General features: G+C 37.2%; 2 protein-coding genes across 5 annotated transcripts in view; one reads left to right on the forward strand and one right to left on the reverse strand.

The window, feature by feature from the left end:
- LOC6557597 (serine/threonine-protein kinase NLK2) overlaps positions 1–15,266 on the forward strand; it is a 75,572-nt gene extending 60,306 nt beyond the window's left edge. Inside the window, exons 3-8 of one of the 2 annotated variants that reach the window (XM_032742771.1) lie at positions 3,388–3,517; positions 9,972–10,027; positions 10,939–11,530; positions 11,613–11,814; positions 11,889–11,982; positions 15,103–15,266. In XM_032742771.1, the coding sequence (XP_032598662.1) occupies positions 3,388–3,517; positions 9,972–10,027; positions 10,939–11,530; positions 11,613–11,814; positions 11,889–11,982; positions 15,103–15,157 (1,129 nt within the window). In that variant the 3' untranslated portion in view covers positions 15,158–15,266. Of the gene's footprint in view, positions 1–3,387; positions 3,518–9,971; positions 10,028–10,938; positions 11,531–11,612; positions 11,815–11,888; positions 11,983–12,582; positions 12,865–15,102 lie in introns of those variants that run through there. The other variant, XM_043215523.1, reaches the window with a different exon arrangement.
- A 6,950-nt stretch (positions 15,267–22,216) lies between these two features.
- Positions 22,217–26,360, reverse strand: LOC6556454 (transcriptional regulator DEF1). Of its 3 annotated transcripts, none has more exons than XM_032742984.2 (4): positions 25,999–26,360; positions 25,338–25,517; positions 23,551–23,845; positions 22,217–23,486 (listed from the first exon to the last, which is right to left on the reverse strand). In XM_032742984.2, exons 2-4 carry the CDS (start codon positions 25,514–25,516, stop codon positions 22,581–22,583), a joined length of 1,380 nt encoding a protein of 459 aa, XP_032598875.1. In that variant the 5' UTR covers position 25,517; positions 25,999–26,360; the 3' UTR covers positions 22,217–22,580. The 3 variants fall into 3 exon arrangements, with proteins under 3 accessions (XP_032598875.1, XP_032598876.1, XP_032598877.1); XM_032742985.2 differs by lacking the exon at positions 25,999–26,360 and adding an exon at positions 25,588–25,759; XM_032742986.2 differs by lacking the exons at positions 25,338–25,517; positions 25,999–26,360 and adding an exon at positions 24,075–24,215.
- Positions 26,361–27,794: the final 1,434 nt, after the last annotated feature.

Genomic DNA, 27,794 nt, shown 5'->3' on the forward strand with positions numbered 1-27,794 from the left:
ACATTGGTGTCTGATTTGATTTTAGCCATAGACATGGTCATCAGCCAGCCAGCCAGCCAGCCCACCTTGCAGCATTCACAGTTTGCAGTCAACACTTGAGCACGAAATGCGCTTGGCCCCAGCAGCCAAGCACCTGATGAAAAACGCAAGTCGGAATTGAGACCAAAAAGTAATTTCCAATTGTGCAACAGAATGAACACTCATTTTGATTACGTATATACCCTATATGCAAGAACGGATTAAAGAAATGTGTACCAACTGAACAGATTACAGATTATTACAGATATTATTTACCATAACTTAACAAATGCACAATATCTATCTAAATACGAGTAATATGTTAAGCAAACAGCTATGCAAATTATCTATATGCAATGCGGACAGATTTCAGAATAGAAAATCACTACAGGGCATTCTGTCCGTCTGTCCGTCTGTCAGTCAGTCAGCTAGAGCATTCTCATGTTTAATTTTCTGAAATCAATCAGAAAACCAGAAACGATTTGCTACAGTTTTCACATTGCGTGCACAAATTGTCCAACACAAATTGATGGTATCCAGCACAAAAGGGCCATAGCTGCAACAACAGCAACAGCAAAGAGAACAGAGCAGATAACAATCTTTTAGGATAGGATTTCAGTTTTTTGTGCTGCCTTGGTAATTATCATTTAGTTATGGCACTTTTTGTTTCACCGGACTCTTAAGATTCTGGTTTCTGTAAGCAGTTGCTGATGCTGCTGCTGCTGCTGCTGCTGCTGCTGCTGCTGCTGCTGCTGCTGCTGCTGCTGCTGCTGCTGCTGCTGATGCTTCTATAAGTTCTACTCGAGTGCCTGAGACGGCGACACGCACATAATAAATGATTTTCCATTAACTGCCATTGAAGAAAGAATTCAACTAAAGGGCGTAGCCGAAGGGCAACAGCAGGACAAAGCCAAGCATAGAAACTTCGACTCCGAATACATGCTGTGCCTCTCACTGGCTCAATAAGTGTACGGATATATGTATATGTATGTGTATGTGTGTGTATCTGTGTGTGTTTGCTACAATGTAATGTGCTTGCATTTGTCATCCATCATCAACGATGGCGGCGGCATTCTCTGTGCTCTATTATTGCCCCTCCCGCGCCAACAATCCTAATGCATACAATTTTATCAACTCGGAATTATTTGTCTTAGTTTTTCTCAACGATTTTTCTACAATTTTTCGTGTGTGTGTGTGTGTGTGTGTGTTCATGTGTGTGTGTGTGGTTTTCATGTACAAAATTTGTTTAACCCAATTTCAACTGAAATGCGTACAGTGTTGAACAAGTTAAGAGAGAACCGCTGGGCATGTCTTAATGTTGATTTTCTTTCTTTTTTCTCTTTTTTTTTTGATTTTGTAACTTGATGCTTTGGAAAAAAAAAAATAATAGGAATAAAAGACAGACAAGTATGGAGAGAAACGGGAGACAGCAGGCGACCAGAGCCAAAGCCAGAGTCAGAGTCAGAGTGACCCAACCACGACCGATGTTTGATTTTTTTCTTCAGATTTGATAGATGACCGTAAAATATTAATGTGCGTAGCACACATGTGTTCTCTCTGTGTGTGTGTGTGTGTGTTCGTTAGTGTATATTTGAATTTTCCTTTGATTTGACTTTGACGTCAAGGTCTTCTTTAGAGTAACCACCAAATGGCTCAGATTGTGAAGAGATTGTGCGGCTCTGGTGCTGGTGCATAAGCAAATAACTCAAATTGATGAGATTGATTCAATAGAAATTTCTTGACTTATTTGTAGAGACTGTTATACTGTCATCGAAAATTGGCTAAAATCGAATTTAGATGTGTACATAACACACTTAACCCAACTCTTTTAACACTCGAGTCCTCAATTAAGCCTACACAGATTACAGCTTAATCTGTATACAACTTTAGGCTGCAACTTTTCTTTTTTGTAATCGAAAATGTTGTGCATAGAAATGTCTTAGCAAATATACACTAAAAATAGAACTAAAAGTGTTTGGATTTTTCGTATAATCAAGTCATTATCATTAAGATGCCGACAGTTGGCCCGTTTGCTATTAGACATGCAAATGGGCGATGCGAGCAGCGCCTAAATGTAGACAACAACAAAAACGCCAAGATGAACAAGAGGCAGCCGCCGCATTGGGAGGCAAATGATGAGTCATCTGGCCGCAAGGCAATTCAAACCAATTTACAGCAATTTGCCATAATTTTAACGCTTAACGACGAGTCGAAAGATTTACGGCAGCCAACTTTTCATAGATGAAGGATAAGTAGAAGCAGAGCAAGGAGGGCAATAGTCAGGATGAAGAAACGGGTGACAAGTCTGCCAAAACGAAAAAAAATAATAAATAAGATGATGCGTAATTTTGAGCTTGTTTTTTTTTCTCTTCTTGTTTGCTTTTGGCCAACGCAAAAACCATAACAAAAATATTTTTCGACTGCAACTTCGCAGTAGCCAAATTGAGAAAGATAGAGAGAAAGAGAGACAGGGAGAGGGAGGGAGGAGAATGGGTTGGAGAGCGAGCGAAATAGATGTTCATAACTGCGGAATGAGTCAGACAGACGGCGACAAAGACGCCGTCGCCCTGCCTTTTAGCCCAGACATTCGCACTTTTTGGCCATGGCCAATGGCATCATAAAATTCTAGCTAGCTAAAAGCTGCTCGTGTTGTTTTTGTACTTTTGCTGGTGTTGTTGGTGGTCTTGAATTGAATTGACGCCGCTGCGTCGACAGCTTTCCCGTTGTTTGTCGCACAGCACGCACTTGCCTCAAATTGAACAGGTAGAAGGGGTAGCAGCCAGAAGTATATAAAACTGTAGCATTGGATTGTGTCTCGACTCGAATCGTCGCGTCTCGTCTGTTGTTTGACCTTTTTCTGCGTTGCTAATTTGCAGTGTTTATCAATTCGAGAGAGAGATATGATTTTGAGTGCTGCATACTTCTAGGCCTCTTGCCAGTTGTTACTGTTGTGGCCAAGTTCAGTGAACCCTTTTTTGCGAGACAAAAACAATCGACATTTGTTGTTTGTCTGTTAGCTTACTTGCTGCAGCGCTTGTATGTTTGTATGTTTGTTTGTGTCTGTTTATCTGTCTGTTTGCTGAGTGCCTCGCAGCTTTTTTTTTTTTTTTTTGTAACGGTCTATTGTTTCGACAATATTAATGCAAAGTTAAGTTCCCATTCTACCCCTTTCCCCACGGCTAATGCGCACAGAGTGCCCGTTGCCAAATACTTAAATCTCTTTGTTATTTAGCCGCGGAGCTGAGAGTTGCAACTTATATTTAACTGGTTATGCTTTTCTTATCTATAGCTATGTTCTCTGGATAAAGGGACTTCCTGTCTTTGATTTGATATCTCAAACTTATCTTTCTTTTTTCTTCTCGCTTCCAGGGCCGTTACAGATCCGCGTGATGGACGCCGCGTCGCACTGAAAAAGCTGCCAAATGTTTTCCAATCGTTGGTCTCATCCAAGCGCGTTTTCCGTGAACTGAAAATGCTTTGCTTTTTCAAGCATGAGAACGTGAGTACTGCATATATATACATATATATACATGTGTATATTTTATACGTGTATTGTAATTCCATCGTAAACTCAACAAAGAAATGCCCTACATTTAATTACGCGACGCGTTTATGACATACAAATTTAATTAAAAAATCCAATTCGATTTTTATTGTTGTTCTTGCTGCGACTGACACTATCCGCACAGAGTGCAAAAATATATATTCTGTACAGTTCCCTTTGTGGACACAGACACACACACACACACACACTCAAATATTACGCATTCGCAGTGACTACGGCAAGGACTCAATCCCTCTGTCAGGGCTTCTGGCATTGATATCCTGTAAATGCAGCATATATAGAAACGCTTCTGACACCAGACAACTAGATGTGAGGGAGTATTTCAGAGCTGAAACTGAGCTAGAGCATTTGACCATATTCTACAGGGTATCTGGCAGTCGATACGCTTGTTTGCACGTTTCGCTTGCGCATTTATTAACAATTATATTTTAATTTTTGTATTATTTACAACTCAAACGTCGTCATGGTTCGGTATACTGATTCGGATCCTTTTTGCTTGCCACGCGCACTCACTGCTGACATATCCTGGCACTAATTGCCTTTTGGACACAACTTCAATTTAATATTGTCTGTGGCAGTTATTGTTATTGTTGTTTGGTTATTGTCACAGCAAGTTCCGCTTATGCGCTGTATAATTAATGTCACAAATTAAACACTTCACATAAGCGTAATGTTAAATTATATGTTGCGCTTGTATCTTGAATGACTTGGCTTAAACATATGTAGTGCGTCGAGAGTTGGCATTACATATAGTCCCGACTCATTTAAATATACTGTTCATTACATATGATTACTCAATGCTATTCATATGGAAAGCTGAGCAACTCTGTAAAAAGATATTAACACCTGAGCGACACTAGAATACTGACTACAGTTGAAAGCTTAAAGCCTAATTTGGGCAACTTAGTTAACAACTGAGTCATATTGCTTTTGTTCTTTGTATTATAATATAATGAACTGTACACAAATATCTCACAGATTAATATCACATCTTGTGTACGGCCAAGTGACACTGATCAATTTGTTGTATTCTGTGACAGTTGTGAATCAATCATTCATAACACTAATTAACTCATTCATATTCATTGTGCAGCTACCCAGACTTTTCATAAAACAAATCAAATTGAGAGAACTCACACACACACACACACATTTATTGCTGTGTCACGCCCACATGAGGCCATGCCCACCTACCTCAGCTGGCCGCACAAAAGGCTGTCAGGCCCAAAAATTTATGGCATACAAATTTTATGCACAAGAAATTGCAATGAAAAACAAAAAAAAATAAATAACAAATACGAAACTGAGAATGCAAAACTGCCCCAAAACGTTGCATGCAAATTTGTTAACACTGACAAGCGGACATAGAGCAGAGCAGAGCAGAGCAGAGAGAGCGAGAGCGAGAGCGAGAGAGGGGAGAGATAGATAGAGGGAGACAGACTGACAGACAGACGGACAGACAAAAAGGCATATGGACAGGCCACAAAAAGTCAAATGCCAGCAAAATGTTTAAGAATTATTGTTATTCATTATTGTTGAAATTATTAATATAAAGCAAAAAATATTGCACGATAAGTGTGGCACAGAGGATTGAAGGAAGTTTGAGGAGGGTGGCGGGGGGAGGAGTGTGCACAGAGGTCGACAGCTGCATTGTGTGCGATTTTATTGCCAGTTTTATGTGACTTTGTGCCGATTTGCCTTAATATATTTATCTGAACACATTTGTTTCGTTTTTGTTGCGTTTTGTTCACGTGCACAATGCAAAACCGATCTTTGATTGTCTGTTTTTGCTCAGCTCCTTTTTGTTGTTGTTTTTTGTGATAATAATTTTATGACATTTGGCCAGAAATGTCAATGAAGTCATTAGTCGAAATAAATTGTTGAGCAAACTTTCATGTTATTTATGACACACATGCTTGGAACGTAAATGTCAGCGAGACTCTTGAATTAAGCAACACTCGATTCAATTCGTTCGACATCAAATCAAATCAAACGTGGGCAGAGTGTTAAAATTATGAATACATATCCAGTATATGGGAAAATATTTGCATCTTTAGTTAGTGAGTTGAAAGTCTAAATTATGTAATGCATTTGAAGAGATACCCTAATGAAGCGAACTCTGCCCACTCTTCAAAATGCACGAGCATTGTGCCAACACCTATGCAAATTTGTATTAATATGCAAAGTGCTTTATGGAAAAGAAAAAAAATGAAAAAAAAAATGAAAAAATATGTGTGTGTTGCTATTGTAATTATTGCTATTGTTGTAGTTGTTGCAGCTGCCGATGTGTCTCTGTTGTTGGCTTCCTGTTTCAATTCCATTTTCATTTCCTACATGCAACGACGTCGACGTCATGTCAAACAAGTGCAATCAACCTTAAATGGGGCTCGAGACGTTTGCATATTCAATGGGTATACCAGAGGCAAAGGTGTGACCAGAGCTCTGAGCTCAGCACGTGGGTGGAATAAATGCAGAATGCCGTAGTAGTCTTTGCAACTAGTGCTCGAGGCGAGAATTCAGTTGCTGGATTTTATTCAAATGTTCTAATTTATTAGAATATCAAAATTGCATTCCTCTCTCTCTCTCTCTCTCTCTCTCTCTCTGTCTCTAATAGCATGTTTGTGTTTCTTTGCAGTGACTTTGATATGAGCAACATTGTTTGTTGCAAATACGTGCTTAAGAGCAACACTTTGAAAACTTGTAGAATAAAGCATGTCCGACTCAGTTCCGGTGTTTAGATTTTTAGTTGAATATCTTTTAAATTGTTGCGCTTTTCATCTACCTGAATCTACTGTGGCTCTCTACAAGCCCTCTCCATGTGTAAGCGAGACAAGCAGTTATTCCTTCTTACCAATTGCCAAACAATTCCCGAGTCACACAATGATCCGAGTGACAGTCAAGAGACTGGCAATCGTCTCAATTGCTTTCCCATTATATGGCACTGAATACCGACTGTGTGTGTGTGTGAGTGTGTGTGTGTATCTGTGCTTGATCTGCAATGCAATTTATGTGCAATACACATTTTAACAAATCGCTGTAAAATGTTTGCTCCATTATTGTTGCTGCTTATTTCAATAAAAGATTTTGCAACGAACGTGGCGCACATTTCAAAAGCATTTCTCACATGCAACCGACGTGTGTATTTTATTTTGTATTTTTTTTTTTTTGTCGACGACGAAGTGTTGCCTTTGCAGGAGCAGCGGCAGCAGCAGCACACACCTACCCCACACACACACACACACAACACACACACAGAGTCATCAGTGATGTAAATGATTGAGTTTCGAGTTCAATTGCATGCAAATTTTGTTATTATTATTTGCTTTTTGGGGCGCTTCTTTTAGCCAAACAAATTGCAATTGAAATGTCAATTTCATTTCTTGCCAAAAAATCTGATGGATGTGCGTTTCGGTTACACTTTTATATGTGTTTATATATATATATATATCAATCGATTGCCAAGAGATTTGATCTGTCTTGACTGGCTGCCAGACAGGCCATGTGCAAATGTGTTTTGAATTGCTCCTAAGTAACGTCAAATCAAATCAAATCAAAATCAAGCCCATGATATTAAACAGCTGCTGCTGTCTGCATTTTTAGCTGGAACTCATTACACCAGCTTTGACCTGGCTCAGATCATTATCTCAGCTCAAGGTCTCGACAATAAGCTGACAAAATGTTTAACAAAAAAAAATCGGTGGCGTTTTAATTAGTTTAGCATGCCAGCAAGCAAGCCCAGCAGAGGAACAACAAAAACAGGTAGAAATGTTGTCAGCAGCAGCTGGCTGCAACTATTTTTTATCTAGAATTTTTCGCTTGGCATGAAAATATAGCTAACAACACTTTTGCTTTTGTTTAAAGCAACTTGAGTTGCTGCGACCACTTGAAATTCAGTTGAAATCATTTAAAGACTTTGAAGAGGGCGCCGCGGAGCAGAGTCGAGGCGAGAGATGCTATTGCTGATTATGTTTGCGTTTTTATTCTACATCTTCTCTTAAATAGAAACAACAACAATGGTCGATATGGCACAGCTGTTGCCACTTGCAACACTTGTTCAGCTGCACCTCAAGAAAGTTGTTGTCTAAGTTGTTATTGTTGTTGCTGTTTTTTTTTTTTCTCGTATTATGACACGCCTAGTTTCACGCAGCTGGACAAAAAAAAAGAAAGAAAGAAACATCTGTTAACTTCAAGGACAGTAGCCAAAAGCTTGCCAATATAAACTGCATAAATTTGGTTTTTGATTGCTTGCCTGCTTGCCTGCCTGCCTGCCACAACGAAATGTTAATTAGCTGCAGCGGCAACGCACGTGTGAGGCCAACAGTGCGGACCCCAGGTAGTAAACTAAACGTAGCAACAACAACAACAACAACAGCAACCACAGCAGCGGCTTGCAACAAATTGTGTGCGAAACAAGCAGCCAGCAAGCAACTAAGCCAACTTACTAACTTGAAGGTTTTGCTATACACTGCCCAAGGAGCAGTTCCCCTAGCTTTTACAGCAGCTTTGCTCATCGAGCTGAGTCGTAGTAATAGTTTCACGGCTGGAACAATCTTTAGCCAGCAATTATGATTAGGATTGTGTAAAGTTAGTTGCAGCAATGCCCCATCTTAACTCAAACGGCCTCTTAACCGTGCTCTTGTTAGACTTGTAAATAATACAATTTTGTTGGAAAAATTAACACATAATTCTTAATCAACTGCGACGACTGTTAAAGCCAGTGTAAAATGCTACACTGAAACTCTGGCGTTATTGAGAGTATTTGAGTAAAGTATTTAAGCTTCGCTTTGGTGTTTGGCTCATGTTATTATTGTGGCTTGTGAAACCGCAAGCGCAACAAATGCAGTCGCTAAATTACAGCAGCAGCGAACGTCATTGAAATATTACGAGAACTGTTGCAAAAACAATGCCAAAGACGACGATACGAAAACCCTCAAAGACTCTAAGGCTCAAAGCCAGCTCTTGTAAACTTAAAAACAAAACAACAAAAAAATACTTTTGCCACTTAAGACCACGACGAAGTCGACGGCTTAGCAACTCGGCGGCACTTTAAGTCGATGTATGTGTGTGTGTGTCTCTATGTGTGTGTGACTCTGTGTATGTGTCTCTGTGTATGTCTCTCTCTATGTGTGTGTCTCTGTGTATGTCTCTCTCTCTATGTGTATTTTGAAAAGTGCGCAAAAATTTGTTGTGGCCTTTTTGCCGACAGACAATCGCAGCAGGAAGAGCAAAGGGGACAGACAACAACAAAAGGCTAACAATAATGTGAAGTTGTGCAACATATTTGTTGCCTCACGCATTCGCATTTTCGTGTCTGTGGTTTTGGCAATTTTCATATACTTATTTTGGGGGGAATCTCTATGGCAGATGTGAACTGGTTAAACGATATTGAAAATTGATTTTTAAAGCTTGCTGCTGCTGTTGATGCTGCAGCTGCTGTTGCTGTTGCTGCAAGCTCTCGCATGTGTGACAGACAGACTTGCAACTGCCAACTCTTCCACTTCTTCTTCTTCTTCCGTGCGGTTATCTCATTGTTGTTCTTGGCTGTTAGATTTGTGCTGGGATTGCGGCGAATGCCGTTGACTGCTTTTTGGTTGAAGTGGAAGTTCCTTCATCATTTTGACCGCAAGCAAAATAAATCAGCGCTTGTCTGCAGCTCAGTCTTTGGCCGGGACAAAAAGGTAGGGAACAGAGGAGGTCGTGGGGGGAGAAGGGCGGTTATTCGAGTCCAAAGCGGGGCAGTTAGCGCAGAGGGCTTTGGCTCTGTCGACGCTTGTGCCAAGCATTGTTGTTGTTGCTGTTGTTGCTGCTGTTGCTGCTGTTGTTGATGCTCTTTGTGTTCTGCTGTCCATCAACTTCTTGCCAGTACGTTCCGTTTTTTATTTATATTTATATATTTTTTTATAGAGCCGTTGCCTTCTGCTGCTGTTGCAGACAATCAGACAGCTCCCCCGAAGCGGCACAGACAGTGGCGTGTTTTGTATCTGCCGCTAAACATCATCAACGGGTCATCGCTGTTGTTGCATGTTGCTGCTGCTGAACTTTGTGGCATTTTAGTCCCTGGCAGCGACACTTAACATCCAACTAAATGGCGCATTTGATGCGCTGCAAGCTTGATTTTTATTTATATTTTATTGGAGTGCATAATTTATGATCTTAACCAAGTTGATACCAGCTCAAATGGGTGTTGGTCGCTGCTGCTGCTGCTGCTGCTGCTGCTGCTGCTTTCGTTGTAGGTGTAATGTTGCAGCATTGTTTCAAGATTTATGTTGCAAATGCTACTTCCAATAAACACACACTCGCCGTCTACTTACATTCTGTGTGTGTGTGTGTGTGTGCTGAGATTTATTAAAGAAACTTTATTTGATTTTGCTTTCCTTTCTCATTGCAGGTGCTGTCAGCTTTGGACATTTTACAGCCACCACATTTGGACTTCTTTCAGGAAATGTATCCTTTTTTACACAACAACAAAACGAAAACAAAACAAAAATATAACAATTGCATCCTCAAAATAGTTGTGCGATGGCAATTAAATTAAGTGACAAAGTTGTCGCCACAATTAAGACAGATCTTAATCAGTTTGCGTAGCCTTAACAAACAGACTTTTAAGTCTGGTAACTGGTAATCGTAGAAATATGAATATGAATATATAAATTCTGGGCTCAAGTCAGCACTTGTTTTTTGAAAAAAGTTATGACAATGTGAAGGTTAGTCGAGTGTTTATAGGCACTTTTTGAGGCTATAATTTTAACATCAATTTCGAGTTACAATCTCGTTTCCAACTTTAAATGCAACATTATTCTAGAGGTCAAACAAAGTTATGGCTACGGAAAATTTTGAATATTCACCAAGAGAAAAACATTTAGTTATAAGCAGACTAAACTCAATTTTCCATTCGTACCCATCCAAATCTTAGCCATTTTTCAAGTGCATACAACACTCTTGACTAAACTAACTAAGAAGCTCAACAGCTGTGAACCGCATTTAAGCTGAGAAGATTTAGATATCCAACATGTTTGGCCGCATCGGATTGAGTCACAGTTGCTGAAAGTGTTTTTCTTTTGGGGTTGACAGGGGAAAATGAAAGCCAGGCGAATCTATTTTCATTTTAGCGCACGAACGTTAAGCCAAAAACCCCAAACGAATAACTATTTAATTGAAAAAGTTTAAAGCTAACAAACAAACTGAAAAGTTTATTCAGCAGTGTTGCCTGTTGGCTGATGAAAAAGGTGTGGGTTGTGTGAAAATCGTGTGAAAATCGCATCGCATATGGCTACTCGAGTCGATAATAATAATAACCCTTTTAGATTGTTTCACATGAATTGGTGGTTGCATCCTCAACGCTCTTTTTGCTATAGCTATGTGATAACTGAGCTGCTGCAATCGGATCTGCACAAGATCATTGTGTCGCCACAGCATCTATCCGCGGATCACATCAAAGTCTTTCTATACCAGATACTGCGTGGATTGAAGTATCTGCACTCGGCACGGATATTGCATCGCGATATCAAGCCCGGCAATCTGCTCGTCAACTCGAATTGTGTGCTCAAGATCTGTGACTTTGGGCTGGCGCGCGTCGAGGAGCCGGATCAGGCCAAGCACATGACCCAGGAAGTGGTCACACAATATTATCGAGCGCCCGAAATTTTAATGGGTGCTCGCCACTATTCATCGGCGGTGGATGTGTGGTCGGTGGGCTGCATCTTTGGTGAGCTGCTCGGCCGACGTATATTGTTCCAGGCGCAGAATCCCGTACAGCAGCTGGAGCTAATCACCGAGCTGCTGGGCACACCCACCATGGAGGATATGCGTCATGCCTGCGAGGGGGCACGCACACACATGCTGAGGCGAGCGCCAAAGCCACCATCCTTCTCGGTGCTGTACACGCTCAGCTCACATGCCACACACGAGGCGGTCCATTTGCTCTGCCAGATGCTTGTCTTTGATCCGGTAAGAAATAGAGACCGAGAGAGAGAGAGAGACTCCTGTAATCTAAGCCTGCTCTAACCATTCTCCTTCTTCCCTCCTATAGGATAAGCGCATTTCAGTGACGGATGCTTTGGCGCATCCCTATCTGGATGAAGGCCGTTTGCGCTATCATTCGTGCATGTGCAAATGCTGTTTCACTACCTCAGCTGGCATGCGTCAGTATACGGCGGACTTTGAGCCATCGGCCGGTCAGCCCTTTGATGATCTATGGGAGCGCAAACTCACCTCTGTGCAGCAGGTGAAGGGTGAGTCGCATCAAACTAAATCCAATGCCACCAACCCATTTCAATAATCTGACTCAACTCATTTGTTTCCACAGAGGAAATGCATAAATTTATTGCCGAGCAGCTGCAAACGGGTCGTGTGCCGCTCTGCATTAATCCGCAGAGTGCGGCATTCAAGAGCTTTGCCAGGTGAGTTGCAATCAACCATATGCCACGCTGCACGTTGCAAACAATATTATTTCCCATTCCCAACAACAAACCACCCCCCAAATCCCACAATTCTAAAACAGTTTCTTCTAAACAACTCTCTCTATCTCTCTGTCTCCATCTCTCTCTCTCTCTCTCTGTCTGTCTCTATATATATTATGTTGTTGTTCCGAAAATTCGTAATATGCTTTTCAGTTGGAATAAAAAAACTCTATCCTATTATTCTTTTACACAATCTGTCCTTCTCTCTAAAAAAGTTTTTGTCACTGCTTCGAGTCCGAAGAGTCTGTTAAGCCTTAAAACTGCTTTAGAACTCACCACTCTCTCTATCTCTGTCTCCGACTCTCTTCCTCTCTCCCTCTTCCTCTCCCTATCTCTCTTTCTGTCTCTCTCTCTCTCTCTCTCTCTATCTATCTCTGTCACCTAAACGTTGTTTATTTTGATATATATTTTATAAAAAAAATTTTAATTTTTGTTTCTCTCTTTTTTTTCAATTGTTTTTTGTGTTTTTTTTTCGAACATCGATATATTAATATTGAAAAATATTCTATTAAATTTAATTATTATATTTGCGTTGTAAAGCCAATGAGAATGAGAATATCTACTACTACTACCACTACTACTACCACAACTTGCACTGCTGCTCCTGTCGCTGCTGCTGCTGCCGCTGCTACTGCGCCGCCGCCGCCTCTGTCGCTGCACAGGCAACGAACAATGAATACTAGGCGCGTACCGAACGATATATAATACCATATTTATATATATATACATATATACATATATATATGTATGTTAACCAATAAAGTCAAGCAACACACAGAATACAGAACGAGTCAATAATCGAGCAGAAGTCACAAATATAATAATAATAATAATAATAACAATAACAATAATTATACAATACAAAACTGCCGCCAGAAAAAAGAAAAACAGTAAGCAGATAAAGGCAAGAAAGCAAGCGAGAAAGAAAGAAAGCAAGATACCAAGCAAATACCAAAATCGAGAATCGAGAAACGAATCGATATCGATAACGATAACGATAACGATACATGCTACAATATGTTGGGGGCCCCTCGGCAGCAGCAACACTTCCCAAATGCGCGCGATCTTGAAATCTTTAGGTCTGTTGATAAAGCAAAATACATTTATTGCTATACATTTGCTAAAAACTCTATCATTTCAAGTTTCTTATAATTTATATATGATTTAACCCCTATGTTCACCATATACATACAAATATATTTTTTTTCGTTTTCGTTTTTGTTCTTTTAAATGCAAATGTGTATAAAACTCTTATTATTATTAGTTTTAAATATATAACATAACTCATAATTTTCCTTACTTTAATTATTAAATGGGTTATTTGCGTATCTATTTGTGTACATAATTGTTAAAAACAAAAAAAAAATACAAATATAAATAATACCACACAAAAAATAAGGCAATTCCTAACTAATAATTGTTTAAAAAATGACAGAAATTGGTCGGTGAATTATGAAAAAGATGATCAAAATCAATTGGCATAAGAAAAATAAAATACCGACATATTGGCACCATTTTTCACATTTCACATTTCAAGCCAAACAAGTACAAATAATAATCATAAAAACCCAATGCATATACATATATCTATCTGTACCCATAATCGATTTATGTTTATGTTTTCTGTTTCTGTTTCTGTTTCCGTTGCATTTCATATACATATATAAATATCGCATATTGTGTACAGCATTAAATATCAATTCTATTCAATAAACGCATACACACTTTATAAATCTCTTCAAATTACATAGCAATTCTGCACCCATATATACCCCATATATACACAACTATACACATCAAATGTACAACCAACAAATATTCACCCAATGCCAAAAATATATAATACAATTTTTCATATAATTTGTATTTTTTCCGATATATCCTACCCAAAGGCAACATAGAACAAAAACTACCTAAAACATTAAAAGAACATTTTTTAAAATGTCTTAGATATCTTCTTACATATCTTCCATCATGAAATTTGTAATAAGTAAATAATAAATCGCTTAGATATGTATATACAATCTAGAAATAATAACTTATAGATTAAAGTAACTCCAAAAATAGTTTTTCAATGAAGGAAGGAAGCAAGAATCGTTCATAAAGATTGAATTACACATATAAGTATAGAGTCTAGACCATTATACGTGTATATATAATAACTGCAATGGTATTCAATGTTCGGCATGCCGAAACTATTATTTTATATGTTTTATCACACGGTCGTCACCAAAACAAAACCTGACTTTTTACATTTTCCAACTAGATTTATGTCAGTCACAACCAATCAGAGCAACACACACAATGCATCATCATATCACCAATGCGACCCATTTCGATTGGCCACATTCAAAATAAACACAGTCCCACAGCAGCTTTAGCATTGAGAAAACCCCTTAAATATATATATATATATATAAACACTGCCAGCAACAACAAACAGCAAAATTCATATTGAAAACCATCTGTAATCGTAGTAAAATTCAGTGCAGTTGAGCAGCAGTGACAATGGTCAAAAAAGTAGTTTGAAAACCAAGAAAAACCAAAAAAAAAAAATGCTTGAACAAATTTCCATTTCAAGTTAATAATAACTAAAATACTATTTATCATTTTTGCTTTGTTTTTTTTTTTTTTGTTTCGTTTGTTTTGTTTTGTTTTGTTTGTTGTATTCCAAATTTATGTTTGTAGTTTGAATTTTCATATATTTCATTTTATATCCATTTTTTAGTAAACACTATATATATATCTATATATAAAAGTATTTTGATTTTTTGTTTTTGTTGTGGGTTGCAAGTTTTTTTTGTTTGTTTTGTATATTATTGTTGTATGCTTAATGCTTCTAATACACGGTTTAACTGTGGCTTAAATATATCTTTTATGTTGTATTGTTAGCTGCTAGATGTTGCATGTTCTTCTCACTCTCGCTCTCTCTCTCTCTGTCTCTATCTCTCTATCTATCTCTCTCTCTCTCTTTAGCTGTCTATCTCTGTATGTTATAGATAATTGATATTGTGCTTAACTAACTAATTGTTTCTTGATTCTTGTGTTCACCTTAAACAGCTCAACTGTGGCACATCCTTCGGAGCTGCCGCCATCGCCGCATCAATGGGAATGACGGCAAAATGAGGCGATTGCTGCCTAAAATATGAAAAGCAACACTGAAACAAAATCAACAACAATAACTCTCACACCTAGATAATTAAAGAAAAAAAAAAAACAAAAAAGGAGGTACAACAACAACAAGAACAAAACGGTTTGAAAAATGAAACACTTTATGGACAAAGGACTTGACGGCAACACAACAAGTACAAGCCCCAAAACTGAAGTCATCAAAAAACAGAAAGGAAGAACAACGATTAAATTTTAAGCGCCAAACACTTTTAAGCGCTGTCTGTTTAAAAGTTAAAGCATTCCACCACCGAAATTAACTAAATAACAAACAAAAAATAGGCATTAAAGCAAGAGAACCACACACACACACAACACACACACTCAACACACACACAACACACACAAAATGTAACGTAACTCAACTGAAACTAGTCTAAAAAAAAAAAAAAACAAAACAAAAGCAACAAGTAAAATTGTAGTTAATGCTGCGGCACACGTAAGAAACAAAGTTATTCAACGTAGAAATATTAAACAACACAAAAAAGAGAGGAACAACTAAAAAACAAAAATACGCTATGTAAATTGAAAGCGTAGACAAGTTTAATTGAAGCAACAAAGCTACAAAAATATGTTTGTTGTGCGCTTGGCAAAATTGGTATAAAAAAAAAAAACTAAAGAAAACCACACAAACAAAACAAAACAAAAAAAACACACAAAATGTTTGGTCTTATAAGCAAATTACAAAATGTTTTATGTTAAGTGCTTCAAATCGATGTAAATTAATTAGCAATTAGACTAACAAACAGAAAACAAACACAAACAAAAACTCATCCAGACGACATCATATTCGCCCTCGAAAACTAAGCAACTCAAGCGAATATTGTAAGAAATAAAGCAAATAAGTAAAACACAAAACAAAAGGAGTAAAACAACAAATTACATTTGATCAGAAACACACTTGCAACTCTAAATTTGTTTACCAAATTTACCTCACACACACACACACACACACACCCACACACACACACTTACACACAGCATTAAAATAATTGTTTTTTTTCTATTCTGTGTATAAATTAAACTATAGAGCTAAATGTGTAGTTTGCTATAAATACTAAACAATTTATATATTTCTAAACTAACATAAAAATTAATTTCACATATTTGCGCTTCAATTTTGAAACTGGTTTCTAAATATATAAAATGGCAAAAAAAATAATAATAATGCCGCACACAGTTCTATATAACAAGCTATATATATACAAATATATATATATATTAAATGTATGTGCGTTTGTTAATATGTTTGTCTGTCTGTGTCTGTTTGGTTTGAATCAGACATTTACGATAAACTATAGAATTCCTTTGGCAAACTTTTCGAAATTAGTTAAAAAATAAAAAAACAAACGCAAAAATATTTTAACCGTGGACTGATTAAATTGCATAATGCCGACAATTATGCAATTAACCAATATAATTTTTTGTACTAACTGTAATACTAACACTTATGCTTAGTTAATGACAATTATGAATATTATAATAATTAATATGATTTTGTTTTGCCTTTGCTTTTATTGTAATGTGGCAAGCAAATGTTTAGTTTCCAATACACACATTTCAAGCATATGTAGACGACTTAACCTATATATTTCGCATACCGCAAATAAGTTGCAAATGGTAAAGCAAAACCAACAAGTGGACGACACACTGCCCCCAGTGAATGTGCCAAGGCGTTCAAAATGTTGCAGCACCAAAACACAAGCGCAACACACGCACACCCCCACAGATCGTACAACAGACTCCTGGTGGCAACTAAGCCCAACTCAAACTTCTCTCTTTGTTTATGTGTGTGTATATGTGTGTGTGTGTGTAAATGTGTGTGTGTGTGTCTGTGTCTAACAATCCATATTTGAACGCCTTGCAATTTCAAGTTAGTTTTATATACATTCTCAATTAGTTTAACGAGTAATCTAGTTTAATTTTCTTCTGTAACACACTCCCAAAATGAACCCATCCAAACAGTTTTCATCATAGTTTCGTATTCTTTTTAAGTAGCAACAAATGCTCATATGCCAACTAAATGCTATAGCTAAAGGACAACCAGATCCGTACAGATCTGTTAGCATCTCTAGCCCCTATACTTATATTAATTAATGTATGTATGTTTAAGACTGAGTTTTCTCATTTTCTTTTCTACAAAAGAGATGGTTGACAAGCGCGCCTATATGCAATAAATAAATATAAAAGTCAAACGATTTTCGGAAAGAAGTTGAAAAAAAGGCCTCGTTTGAGCAATTTGCCAATTTTCGATGCTTGATATATGTATTAAAAGTGTAGCAAACAAACTATATAAATATGTATATGTATACATTAATCTATATATATATATATATATATTTATGTGTATATGTATTCGTAATTTTTAAGTCTTTTGGACAGATCGTGTAATTTCTCGAAATTGTAGGCGCTGTGCTCTGCATACCAAAATCGCTCACTACAAAGAAGCCTATTTCTATGCCCCATTTCTTCAACTCCTAACTGTGCTGCTTTCTTATGTATGTAGTTTTTAATTATATATATATATATATATATCGATATATATACTATACTTATATATATATATATGAATTAACTAATTTAGCGTACGCTTAAAGATGATATAAAAGAAAAGAGGGAAAGCGAAAAAGAAAAACAAAACAAAACAAAAAAACAAAATAAATATGAATTCAAACTTTCACGGAGATCTCATAGCAAAAAAACGAAAAACATGATGAAAAGCCAAAAAGAAGTCGTTGGCTAAAACAGAACAGAGAAAACCTTAACGGGGGCTATTTAGGCATATGGCTAAGAGCCGATCGATAGCCGCCCCGTTTTAGTAGCCGATTTCTTTTTAATTTTTTAACATAGCCGCTACTTTTGTTTATAAATAACATTTTTTTCTTAAATATAGACTACAGTCTTTGGTCACACACACACACCACACTACACACACACAGACAACACACACAGACAGACACACTCGAATTCGAAAGCTTAACATGCATTGAAATAGATACACACACAGGACACTCACACACACACACACATTGAATATATAAATTTAGTTTATATTTTTAACTGTAACATGTAACTATAAAGTATACAACTGAAATAAAAAACGAATACAATGCAAAATTAGCATATACATTAGCAAGCTAAGCACATTTTACAAGCATAATTATTGTATTTTGACTTTGTGTAAGCACCATGTACATAACATTAACACCCCACCAATACTTATTATATTATATAACCCAATTAACTATTAAGCCGTAACTAGTTTTCTTTAGTTAAACAATCAACAAATATAAAAACTATAAAATTAGATTAAATCAGATTCAATTCGGAGTCTGATTGTTGAGAAACATGTACATTTTAGCACACCTTTCTTTCAATACCCAAAAACAAACACAAAAACATTACAAATCTGAATATAAACGTAATTATGGAGTTTCTTAAGGATCTGTGAGTTGAACTACTTTGTCTATATACATTTTAGGCGCTTATGTTTCAATAAGTTCGACAACAACAAAAAAACGCATATGTTTAATTGTTAGTTAAGTTAAGTAATAATAACAGATAACTGACAAAACAAACTGCATTAGTATTTGACCTAAGCCAATTGTGGAGCAGTACTACTTATATATATATATATATATATATATTTATATATATACATATAGATGTGCTAATTATACAGTAGAACCTACGTATAAATTACCTAATATACAAGTTAACGTTTACGTTTGTGGTAACGTTTTCATAATGGATGCAGAGCGAAATAAAAATTGTGTAAACCTGTTTGTATAAAAACCGAAACCACCTTTTTGTTTTATTCAACCTTTTCTTTTACTTTTACTTTTGATTTAGATTTTGATTTTGATTTGTTTGACAAGTTTTGTGGCACACCCTAACGCAAGCGAGCATAGGGGGCACCTGTGCCTGGCCGTCGAGTAAACCGCAAAAAACCCAATGCATTTGCAATTAGAATTTATAGCTATAAAATACGTATATGCATTTTTTCCCCCATGAATATACCAACAACAACAAATTAGCACTATATACGATATATTCTATATATTAATATATATATGTATGTGTATGTATGGACAATATTTGCAAATAAACAAGTAAACTCATAAAACACCCGACAACAGATATTCAAGTACAGGTAAACAAACATTTTGGTATATGTATTTCGATGGACAAGAAATATAACAAATAAGTTTGCAACATATTACCTATTATAGAGCATTTTTGAGCAGTTCATGAGGCTGCTGTTAAATATTTCTCATAACTAATATACAAATATTTAATTGGTAATAGATACAACTCGAAATTTATGAACATTTGTGCCAGAAAGCCAAAAAAAAACCAAAAAAACTAAAATACGAAACATTTTTGGATAGCATTGAAAAAACAAAAACAAAAAACAGTTTTCTTAAAAGAAAAAATTGCGCTCAGGTTATAAAGAAATGAAAATAAAAAACATGTAAAAACATTATTATAAAATGTATAAAAAAAAACATAATTCGATGAAAGAAAAACATAAATATTGCTTACAAAATGCATAAATAAATGTACGTTTAACATGTTTAACAAAAGGCTGTTTGTAGAAATTGTAACACAGTTTTTTTAACCCAAAAGAAATATATATGTATATAAATATATATGCATATACTGGAACAACAACTACATATATATATGATATGATATTCAAGGCATTAACAAACTTAACTGCTGTAAATGTGAGTAGAAAACACGCTTAGAACCCTGCACACAAGAATCATTTCCGATTATTAATTATGCAACCGTAGTTGCTTAGTCTCAAAACTAGTGTGGAACATTGAAAAAACAAAAACCAAAAAAGGCCGCTTTGTGCACCGCTAGAAATTTGTAAATACATCAAGCGGATAAATTATAATAATGAAAATACATGCAATAATATCGATGTATGTACTTCTGTACTTATAATGGCATATAATATATATACATGTATATATGTCTACATATATGTATATGTAGAAAACTTTGTGATTGCTTCTCATTGATGATAGTAGATATTGAGTCATATGTAAGCCGGTGTGTGTAATTTTTCTTATACCCCAAAACACACATACCCATCAAATAGCAACATGTAAAGAATAACGCTCGATTAATAAATCAATTCGTCGTATTATATATATTTAAATAGAAAACTCTCCTTCCTAAAATTAAAAAAAAAAAACGAAAAGTAAATAAATAATATAAAAAATGTAGGACACAACACAATGTACGAGTAGTTAACAATACCACATATATTTAATATATATACAAGCCTATTTGAAGGCGTGCTTATTAATTATTATTATTACTACCACACACAGATATCGATGAATGTTGTAAAAAGAATATATTTGTAACGTAACTCTATATATATATATATATATATATATATATATATGTATGTGTATATGTGAAAATAATATGTGGCACATTTCGAAAACGAAAATGAAAACAAATGAAGAAAATCCCCTTAAGTAGAAGCTGCACTCGACAGAAACGGTCCTTTATAAACTGTTGGTTAATCAAAGGAAGAAGAAAACCAAACGAATTGGAATGAAATGAAATTAAACATTTATTGTTTAACTGTATATATGTAATTATAAAATCTAAAAAAAAAAAACTATCCACAGGTATAAAGCGTAACCATTAAAATATACACTCACCAAATTGATGCATACGTTTTTCGTATAGTTAAGCGACGTTCAGCGTGACGCTCGCAGCCACAACTTGTAAATTATAATAAAAATTAAACACTTTTCCAAAAATTACATACTTAACATAATACCATAATACACACTAACCCATTGTATTAACTAAAAGACAAACAAAACAAAAGAAAACAAACATAAACCAAAACATTAGACTTACTAACATTATTATAACGTAAAACTGAAAAAAATGAAAAACAGTAAGAAATGCTTTCAAACTAAATAAAGTTCTTTGGAATTACAATGCAAAACAAAAAAACAAAAGATACGAAACCAAATTGAAATGTTTTTCTTATTTCTGCTGACAGTTGAAAACCGGATTTCAAATACTGCTTTGCACTGCTTATTTGATCATGTGGTCACCCTAAAATAGCGCTCATTTCCGCTATGTACATGATAACAGACCAATAACAGCAGTCCAACATATTAGTAATTCTGTACACTGCTTGCATTTCAAGCAGTGCGCACGTTAGCGATGTTACAGAAAATCTACAATTTTAAAGCATACTTCTGGGCATGACAATTAAACCCATCCAGCACACAGCGAGTCTCAGCAAATCAACATCTTTTAAGCATATTTCAATCCCATAAGAACAGGACACTTACCGCTTCTGGAAAAACATATAGCTCAACCACATTTTATCAGACTTTAAATGGAATGAGTTGGAATCGCACCGACCCACAATGCGGTCATCTTAGCACCCAAACACTTGTAGAATTTCCACTCGTTAAGGGGGAAAGCTACAAGGGAGAAAACTACAAGTTGGCCAGCCTGCAACGCTGGTCAAAACAAACTGTTTGATACAGGACTCGCAATTATCCATCAGTATAGAGCCGAGATATGACCAACTTTGTGTTTAAGTAAATTTCCTTTTATTTCAGCCGCTTAAAGGACTTTTATTGCTTTTTGCTCAAATCGCCAGGCCAAGTAATGTCCATTATGGCCCAAAGGACGCGCAGGTAGTCTTCGAAATGGCCAACTGACAACCAATTTTCTGTTTTTTCCATATTTTTCTGACCCACACCTTTGTGTAATATTTTGCCAAATATTTTTGTCGAATCCTGAAAATCCTTGAATGCCACTCGATAGGCATTCTACCTGACCCAGTAGAGTGTAGAGTAATATGTGTCATTCCCATATCCTTTAGGAAAACGAACGTCGTTTTCATAAAAATAGCTGTAACATATCCAAAGGATATTGTGCGTTACAGTTGCACTCTGCACTCCAATGATAATTCTGAAAATCCCTGAAGTAAATAGATTGAGCAGCATCTGTTTTATGATTTATAAGACATAACGTTTGTCATTCAGTTCGTGGCTAAAGAGCTCTCAAATATATCTAATTCAGAATTCAAGTTTTCTTTTATGGCTACAAATTAAAAAGTATACCCATCTTTGGGTCGATCTTTGATCGGGTTCCATAAAATTTGCATCTTACATCTAGAATCTACACTGCAGCTCTGCAGTTGCGCTGCGGTGCATTAAAAATACATATTTGTTGTACGTATTTACGTATTCTACGCTTTGAATCAGTCTTAGACAAATAAAAATGTTAATAATAATCCGCAAGGGAAGAACTTATGAGCAAGTAGTACACACTAAAATGATAAGTGAACTTTTGTTGTTTGTGTTGTGCTAATCTTTTTTGCCATAATGGCTGAAGCTCTTCTCGATAAAGATCTGTATGGAACGCTTGACATGTTGCTTGTGCGGTTCAGGTATATGCTCCAACTTGGGTAATATCTTCATGAGAAACCGAAAATCGGGCGATAAATTGATACTGGTCTCAGTTTCGAGCAGCGGCGGCGGCGGCGGCGTCGACTCCTTCACGGGCTGCACCACGGGCAATGAGGAAACACTGGTGGGTGGTGGCGTAATGACCGCAGATTCTTCCAATTTGACAAAGTTTGTCGGATTTTTCTTGGGCGGCAACGTTATGTGCGGCTTGTGGGCTATGCTTGGAATTGGAATTGGCTTCGTTGACAGCGGCTCCTGTTTGGCCGGCTGCTGTTGCGCCTTGATCGTCGGTTGCTTCACTATCGCCTGTGTCTGTGCCTGTGCCTGCACCTGCGCCTGCGCCTGCGCCTGCACCTGCGCCTGCTCCTTGCCCTGTATGCAGCTGAGTATCTCGGGTAGGTATTTCTCCAAGTGCTGGGTGAGAGTCGACTGCTGTTTGTCCGTGACAATCATTAGTTTCTTGCCAGATGAATCCTTCTCCTGCTCCACCAATACAAACATCTTACGCTTCTGGCCATTGGGCTGCCCACTGTTGCCATTCTTCTCATCCGACTTTTCAGTTATCAAATACAATTTCCGTTTCTTGGCCAACCCATTGGTGGTTGCCTTGCCCTTGCGGCCCACGGCTTGTGTATTGAGCACAATGTTAAGCGGCAAGTTGGCCTCGTAGTCGGAGCCAATCGATTGCACATCGCTGGAGACGGACGAGGACGAGCACGTGGAGTGGGAACGTTGTGGCACAGGTGTTATGGTCGTCACCGACTTCTCCATCGGTGACTGCTTCTGAGCCTTCCCAGTGGAACACTAAAGATCAAAAGTTTCAGGTTATTTCAATGGGTTCTTGTATTCGATGTAAGACTTTACTCACATCGACCAGCTCAATGGTTGTGCTGTCTGCCAATGGATTAGCAGATGCTATTGTATCAATTGCTGTTGTTGATGATGTTGTTGTTGGTGCTGCTGTTGTTGCAGATGTTGCAATTGCTTCGCCTGTTGTTATTTTATTTGGCTTGGATGCACGCATCGGCGTCGTCTTCATGCGCGTCTTGGCCATTTCCTTGCGCTGGCTAAAATGCCTGAAGCAGATGCGTAGTTTTTTTAGGCCGCCAAGTGCCTCCACAAGTTGGTCGCTCACAGCGAAATGGCGTAGCCAATGGTTGCAGCTGCAGGAATTACAATTGTTTCATTTACATGCACATCTATCGTATACATATATATATATATAGATGTATTTGTGTGTGTGTGTGAGCACGATTCTCTCTGGCAATGCAAGCTCAGCTTTTGTCGTAATTTGTTTAACAACTGCAAAAAAGTTCTTGAAGAGAAAGCTTTCGCAACACACTAGAAACTCTACTCGCTTTACTAATAAATAACAGTTCTATGTTGACAAACTTCTTTTTAATGGTATTTATCCAAAAACACAACTGTTAAGCGCTGCTCAACGTTGCGATCGCCTCGGAAGTTCTTTGTTTACTGTCACAAATTGCATTGAAGTTTTATTCTTTTGGCAGTGCTTTTCCTGTGCAGCTTTAAAATTAGTTCTCATCTCTCGCTCTCTCACACGAAGTTTGAACAAGCTAATGAAAAGTTCATACCATGGCCGCCAAAAAATTTCAGCTGCAAAAAGCACTTTTATGCTCACTGCAAATGCACTCACATACTCTCTCTCTCTCTCTCTCTCTGTCTGTGGCTCATACATTTGTGTGCATGTGTGGTGCTTTCGCTCGGTGTTCTCGCTCTCTCTTGGAGCGGAAGTTTGTTACGCCGGCGTTGAACTGCTGCTTCTACTTAAACCCCCCTCCTCTCTCATACAACATCCCATTAACCGGCGGCCCATAACACAACAATAACAAGAGAGTATTTGCTGTTTACTTGCTTTATGAATAGCGCAGCGACTGAACCAATTTATGGGGGACCTTATACAAATTTATTACTCGATTTAAGATTATTTACCTAAGTAATTGTAGCAAATTTAGTGAATATAAGTTTAATATTTTCACACTTTTTGATGCTTCCCAATTTGTTCATGTTACACATTTAATGTCCACTCTAAACTCCATGCTGATGGACAACAATTTCAGAACTGCACAGAACTGTTTTGCAGCACAAACTTCACGGCCAACAGAGCGCGCTGCAAATGCATTAACAGAGAGAGCAAGAGAGTTAAAAATAAACCAATGCCTGTGTGTGCGTGTGTGTATGTGTGGGACGCAGCTTCTTATGCTGCTGTCGCTGTTTCCCTCACACCCACAATGTGCATAATTGCAATACAAATGTATGTATAGCTTCTTGTACTTGTTTTTTTTTGCCATGGCATTGAAATTTTTCTATGAAGTTGATGCGGGCGCCGAAAGTTCAATAACCTTTGGCTTGGGGCAGAGGAGACGCGTCAAAGCAAAAGCTCATTCTCAAATAGGCAAGTTTTTTTGTCTGGCATATTATTTGTGTGCACGCCTGACATATGTACACACATACATACATATATACATGCATGCATGTATACATGTACATACATACATACATATGTATGCGCAAGAGAATTTGTGATGCGCAACAAGCTTCATTGCAGGGCTGGATATATCCATAAACTGGTTTTAAATGTAGATCGACAAACGCAATTTTAAATGAATTCAAATTGGGCGTGTGGACACTAACCGATTAATATCGTGTACTGGGAATCGACGTAGTTCCGCTGGCGTCGCATTGCAGCCCATTAGACATATCCTCGAGTTGAACGGTATATGTCCTACTTCGTCGGCTGTTGCAGGCTCAGGTTGCCACAGATTGGCGCAGGGATGCAGCGACATGGCCTTGCAAATGCGTAAGTTGCTCATTCTAAAAAGAAAATTCAACGTGCAAATAAATGAATATTAATATATTTACACAGTGTGGGCTATTTATTTACTTATCTACGTAGCTGGAGCATAATAATATTACTCGAGTCCGAGTCCAAGGCGGAGCGGAATAAAGACAAAAACACGGACACACACATACACACACGCAGCGAAATAAAAGTTAAAAGCTTTAGCGCTCTCTGCACAGCTTTCGACAGCCGTCGCATGCAGTTTCTTATTTTTTTTTCTCTTTTTTTTTGAAATGAGTAAAAGCTTTTGGGTGCCACTGCACAGCCATGTGAAAAGCTCGATTAGAACAACGCTTATGCCCTCGCTTGTCCGCTGCTTGCCTTCCTCAATTGTTGCTGAGGTTGCAAAAGTCAGTAAAAGACTGCGACACTTGTTGACTGCTCTTTTGTTTTCACTATCACTAACATACATAACTATAGATCAGAAACTATTTAGTCGCTTATGACACATACTTGCTTTGTGATCTTCAGACAGATGCGAGTTGAATAACCTTCCTGCAAGCCACAGCCACAACACGTTGTTAGTGAAGCATGCTTTTGCCTGGCACGATTATCAGTGCTCTTTTTGGCCTGTTCGCTCCATGTACTCAAATAGCTTTTTTCATTGCGTTAATAACGTAAGGCGTTCAGTTGAATTGATGTTGTGCAGCTGCATTCGTTACTGATTTAGTTGTTTGTTTGCAGTTTCACTTGGTTTTTGGGTTGATTTACGTTCTGTCTAAGCTACGTCACGGTATCTCGAAGACTGCCAAAAGTTTCGCCTGCGTCATTTTAAGTGGAATGTAAAACGTACTGAAAAGCTGTCGGGCTGACGCTTTCGTTTCTCTTTGAAAGCTCATGGACTGATGTTTTTTTAAGCTCGGTTTCGGAGCGCGCATGTGCTTTCTCTCTCTCGGTTCACATGAAAATTTCTTTGAGCACTGCGAGTTTTATATTTTTGGCCTGTATGTTTACAATATGATAGTGCGATAGTAAACGAGATCCAATTTTGTGTTATACAAAAGCTATTTGCTATGAAAACAAGGCGCACTGAGCTTTTAGCGACAGTATGTTTGTGTAGGCATTTATGTGTTTCGTATCATTTATTTATTTAATGATTAACCAATAACTTCTTGAACATACATTTTGACAAATAATATTTCTTATCTTAATTGCGTATCATAAATTATAGTGACCATTCGGAATGCAAATTTGCCAGTATTTTACATTCATAGATTTAATTAAATGTGTTAAAAGCTTTTCATAATCAATGCAATTCAATTACATTTGGAAGCCGCAGGTGTTAAATTCAACTTTGCGGGCGGGGAGCGTGGTGCGTGCTAAAAAATTTTTTGATCATTAATAATAATTTGCTGGGAGCACGTTTTATTCGCTTTTTAAAAGCCAATCAATTGCCAACTTGTGGATGCAATAAATTTCAATAGTTACTCAGTCAAACTTAAATGTATACATTTATAGAAAAAAAAAACTCTTAGAAAAACTGCAGATAAGCGTCGCCTTGTCACATCATTCATATTTTTTCTGCTAAGATGTCAATTTAAATTGTGTAGACAGTTCTTTTTATTTTATTTATTCTTATTTTTTTTTTGTTTGCTAAGCAGCCGCCTGTCAATTGTTTAACTGCCAGCTTATAACCAGCCTCAATGTGTCCCTCCTTGCGGCAGTTAAACAATTTTTATAGTTGGTTTTTTTTCATTACAGATTCCCATTTTATACGAATATAATATCTTTGTAAATTTGTGCTATTAAAAAAAAAACAAGCTGGAATTTGAACTGACTAATTGTTAGTTCAAAGCGACTAATTGCATTTTACGATCATAATGAAAAATAGGGCTGTAAGTTTTTATAACCGCATCAATGTCCAACCGATTATATCCTCAAGAACAATTGCAAGAAACTAGTCTGCTAAGCATTTGCCTTCACAGTTGAATTTGAAAACGGTCGACTGACCGATTCTCTATTTTGATTGAATGAATGATTAGTTGTCGACTTGAAAGTGTTTGCCATTGACGGCGTCTCGGCGATGCCAGACTACAGATATAGTAATCATCAGTGAGCTGTGTGTGGTCTTAACTGTTAGCCTGAAGGCAAACGCTTGCCAGCTGTAGATTATATGTGATTAGAATATTGACAATTAAGCGCACATAAATTGATTTACTTGTAATTTTTAATGGCGCCCACCGCTGCACACTTACAAGAGCAATTGAGGCAAATTGCGGAGGCGAACAAGTGATGTGATGCCCCTTGTG

The sequence above is a fragment of the Drosophila grimshawi genome, unplaced genomic scaffold (genome assembly GCF_018153295.1).
Source record: "Drosophila grimshawi isolate 15287-2541.00 unplaced genomic scaffold, ASM1815329v1 contig_44, whole genome shotgun sequence".
NCBI classification, from domain to species: domain Eukaryota; kingdom Metazoa; phylum Arthropoda; class Insecta; order Diptera; family Drosophilidae; genus Drosophila; species Drosophila grimshawi.

What these genes read in the sequence shown, in the direction of transcription:
- LOC6556454 (XM_032742984.2), bottom strand. Translation starts at nt 25,516, where the DNA reads ATGAGCAACTTACGCATTTGCAAGGCCATGTCGCTGCATCCCTGCGCC. An exon ending in CCAGTACACGATATTAATCG is followed by an intron (nt 23,846 to 25,337) that starts GTTAGTGTCCAC and finishes TAATTCCTGCAG; the next exon opens with CTGCAACCATTGGCTACGCC. An exon ending in CAACCATTGAGCTGGTCGAT is followed by an intron (nt 23,487 to 23,550) that starts GTGAGTAAAGTC and finishes TTTGATCTTTAG; the next exon opens with TGTTCCACTGGGAAGGCTCA.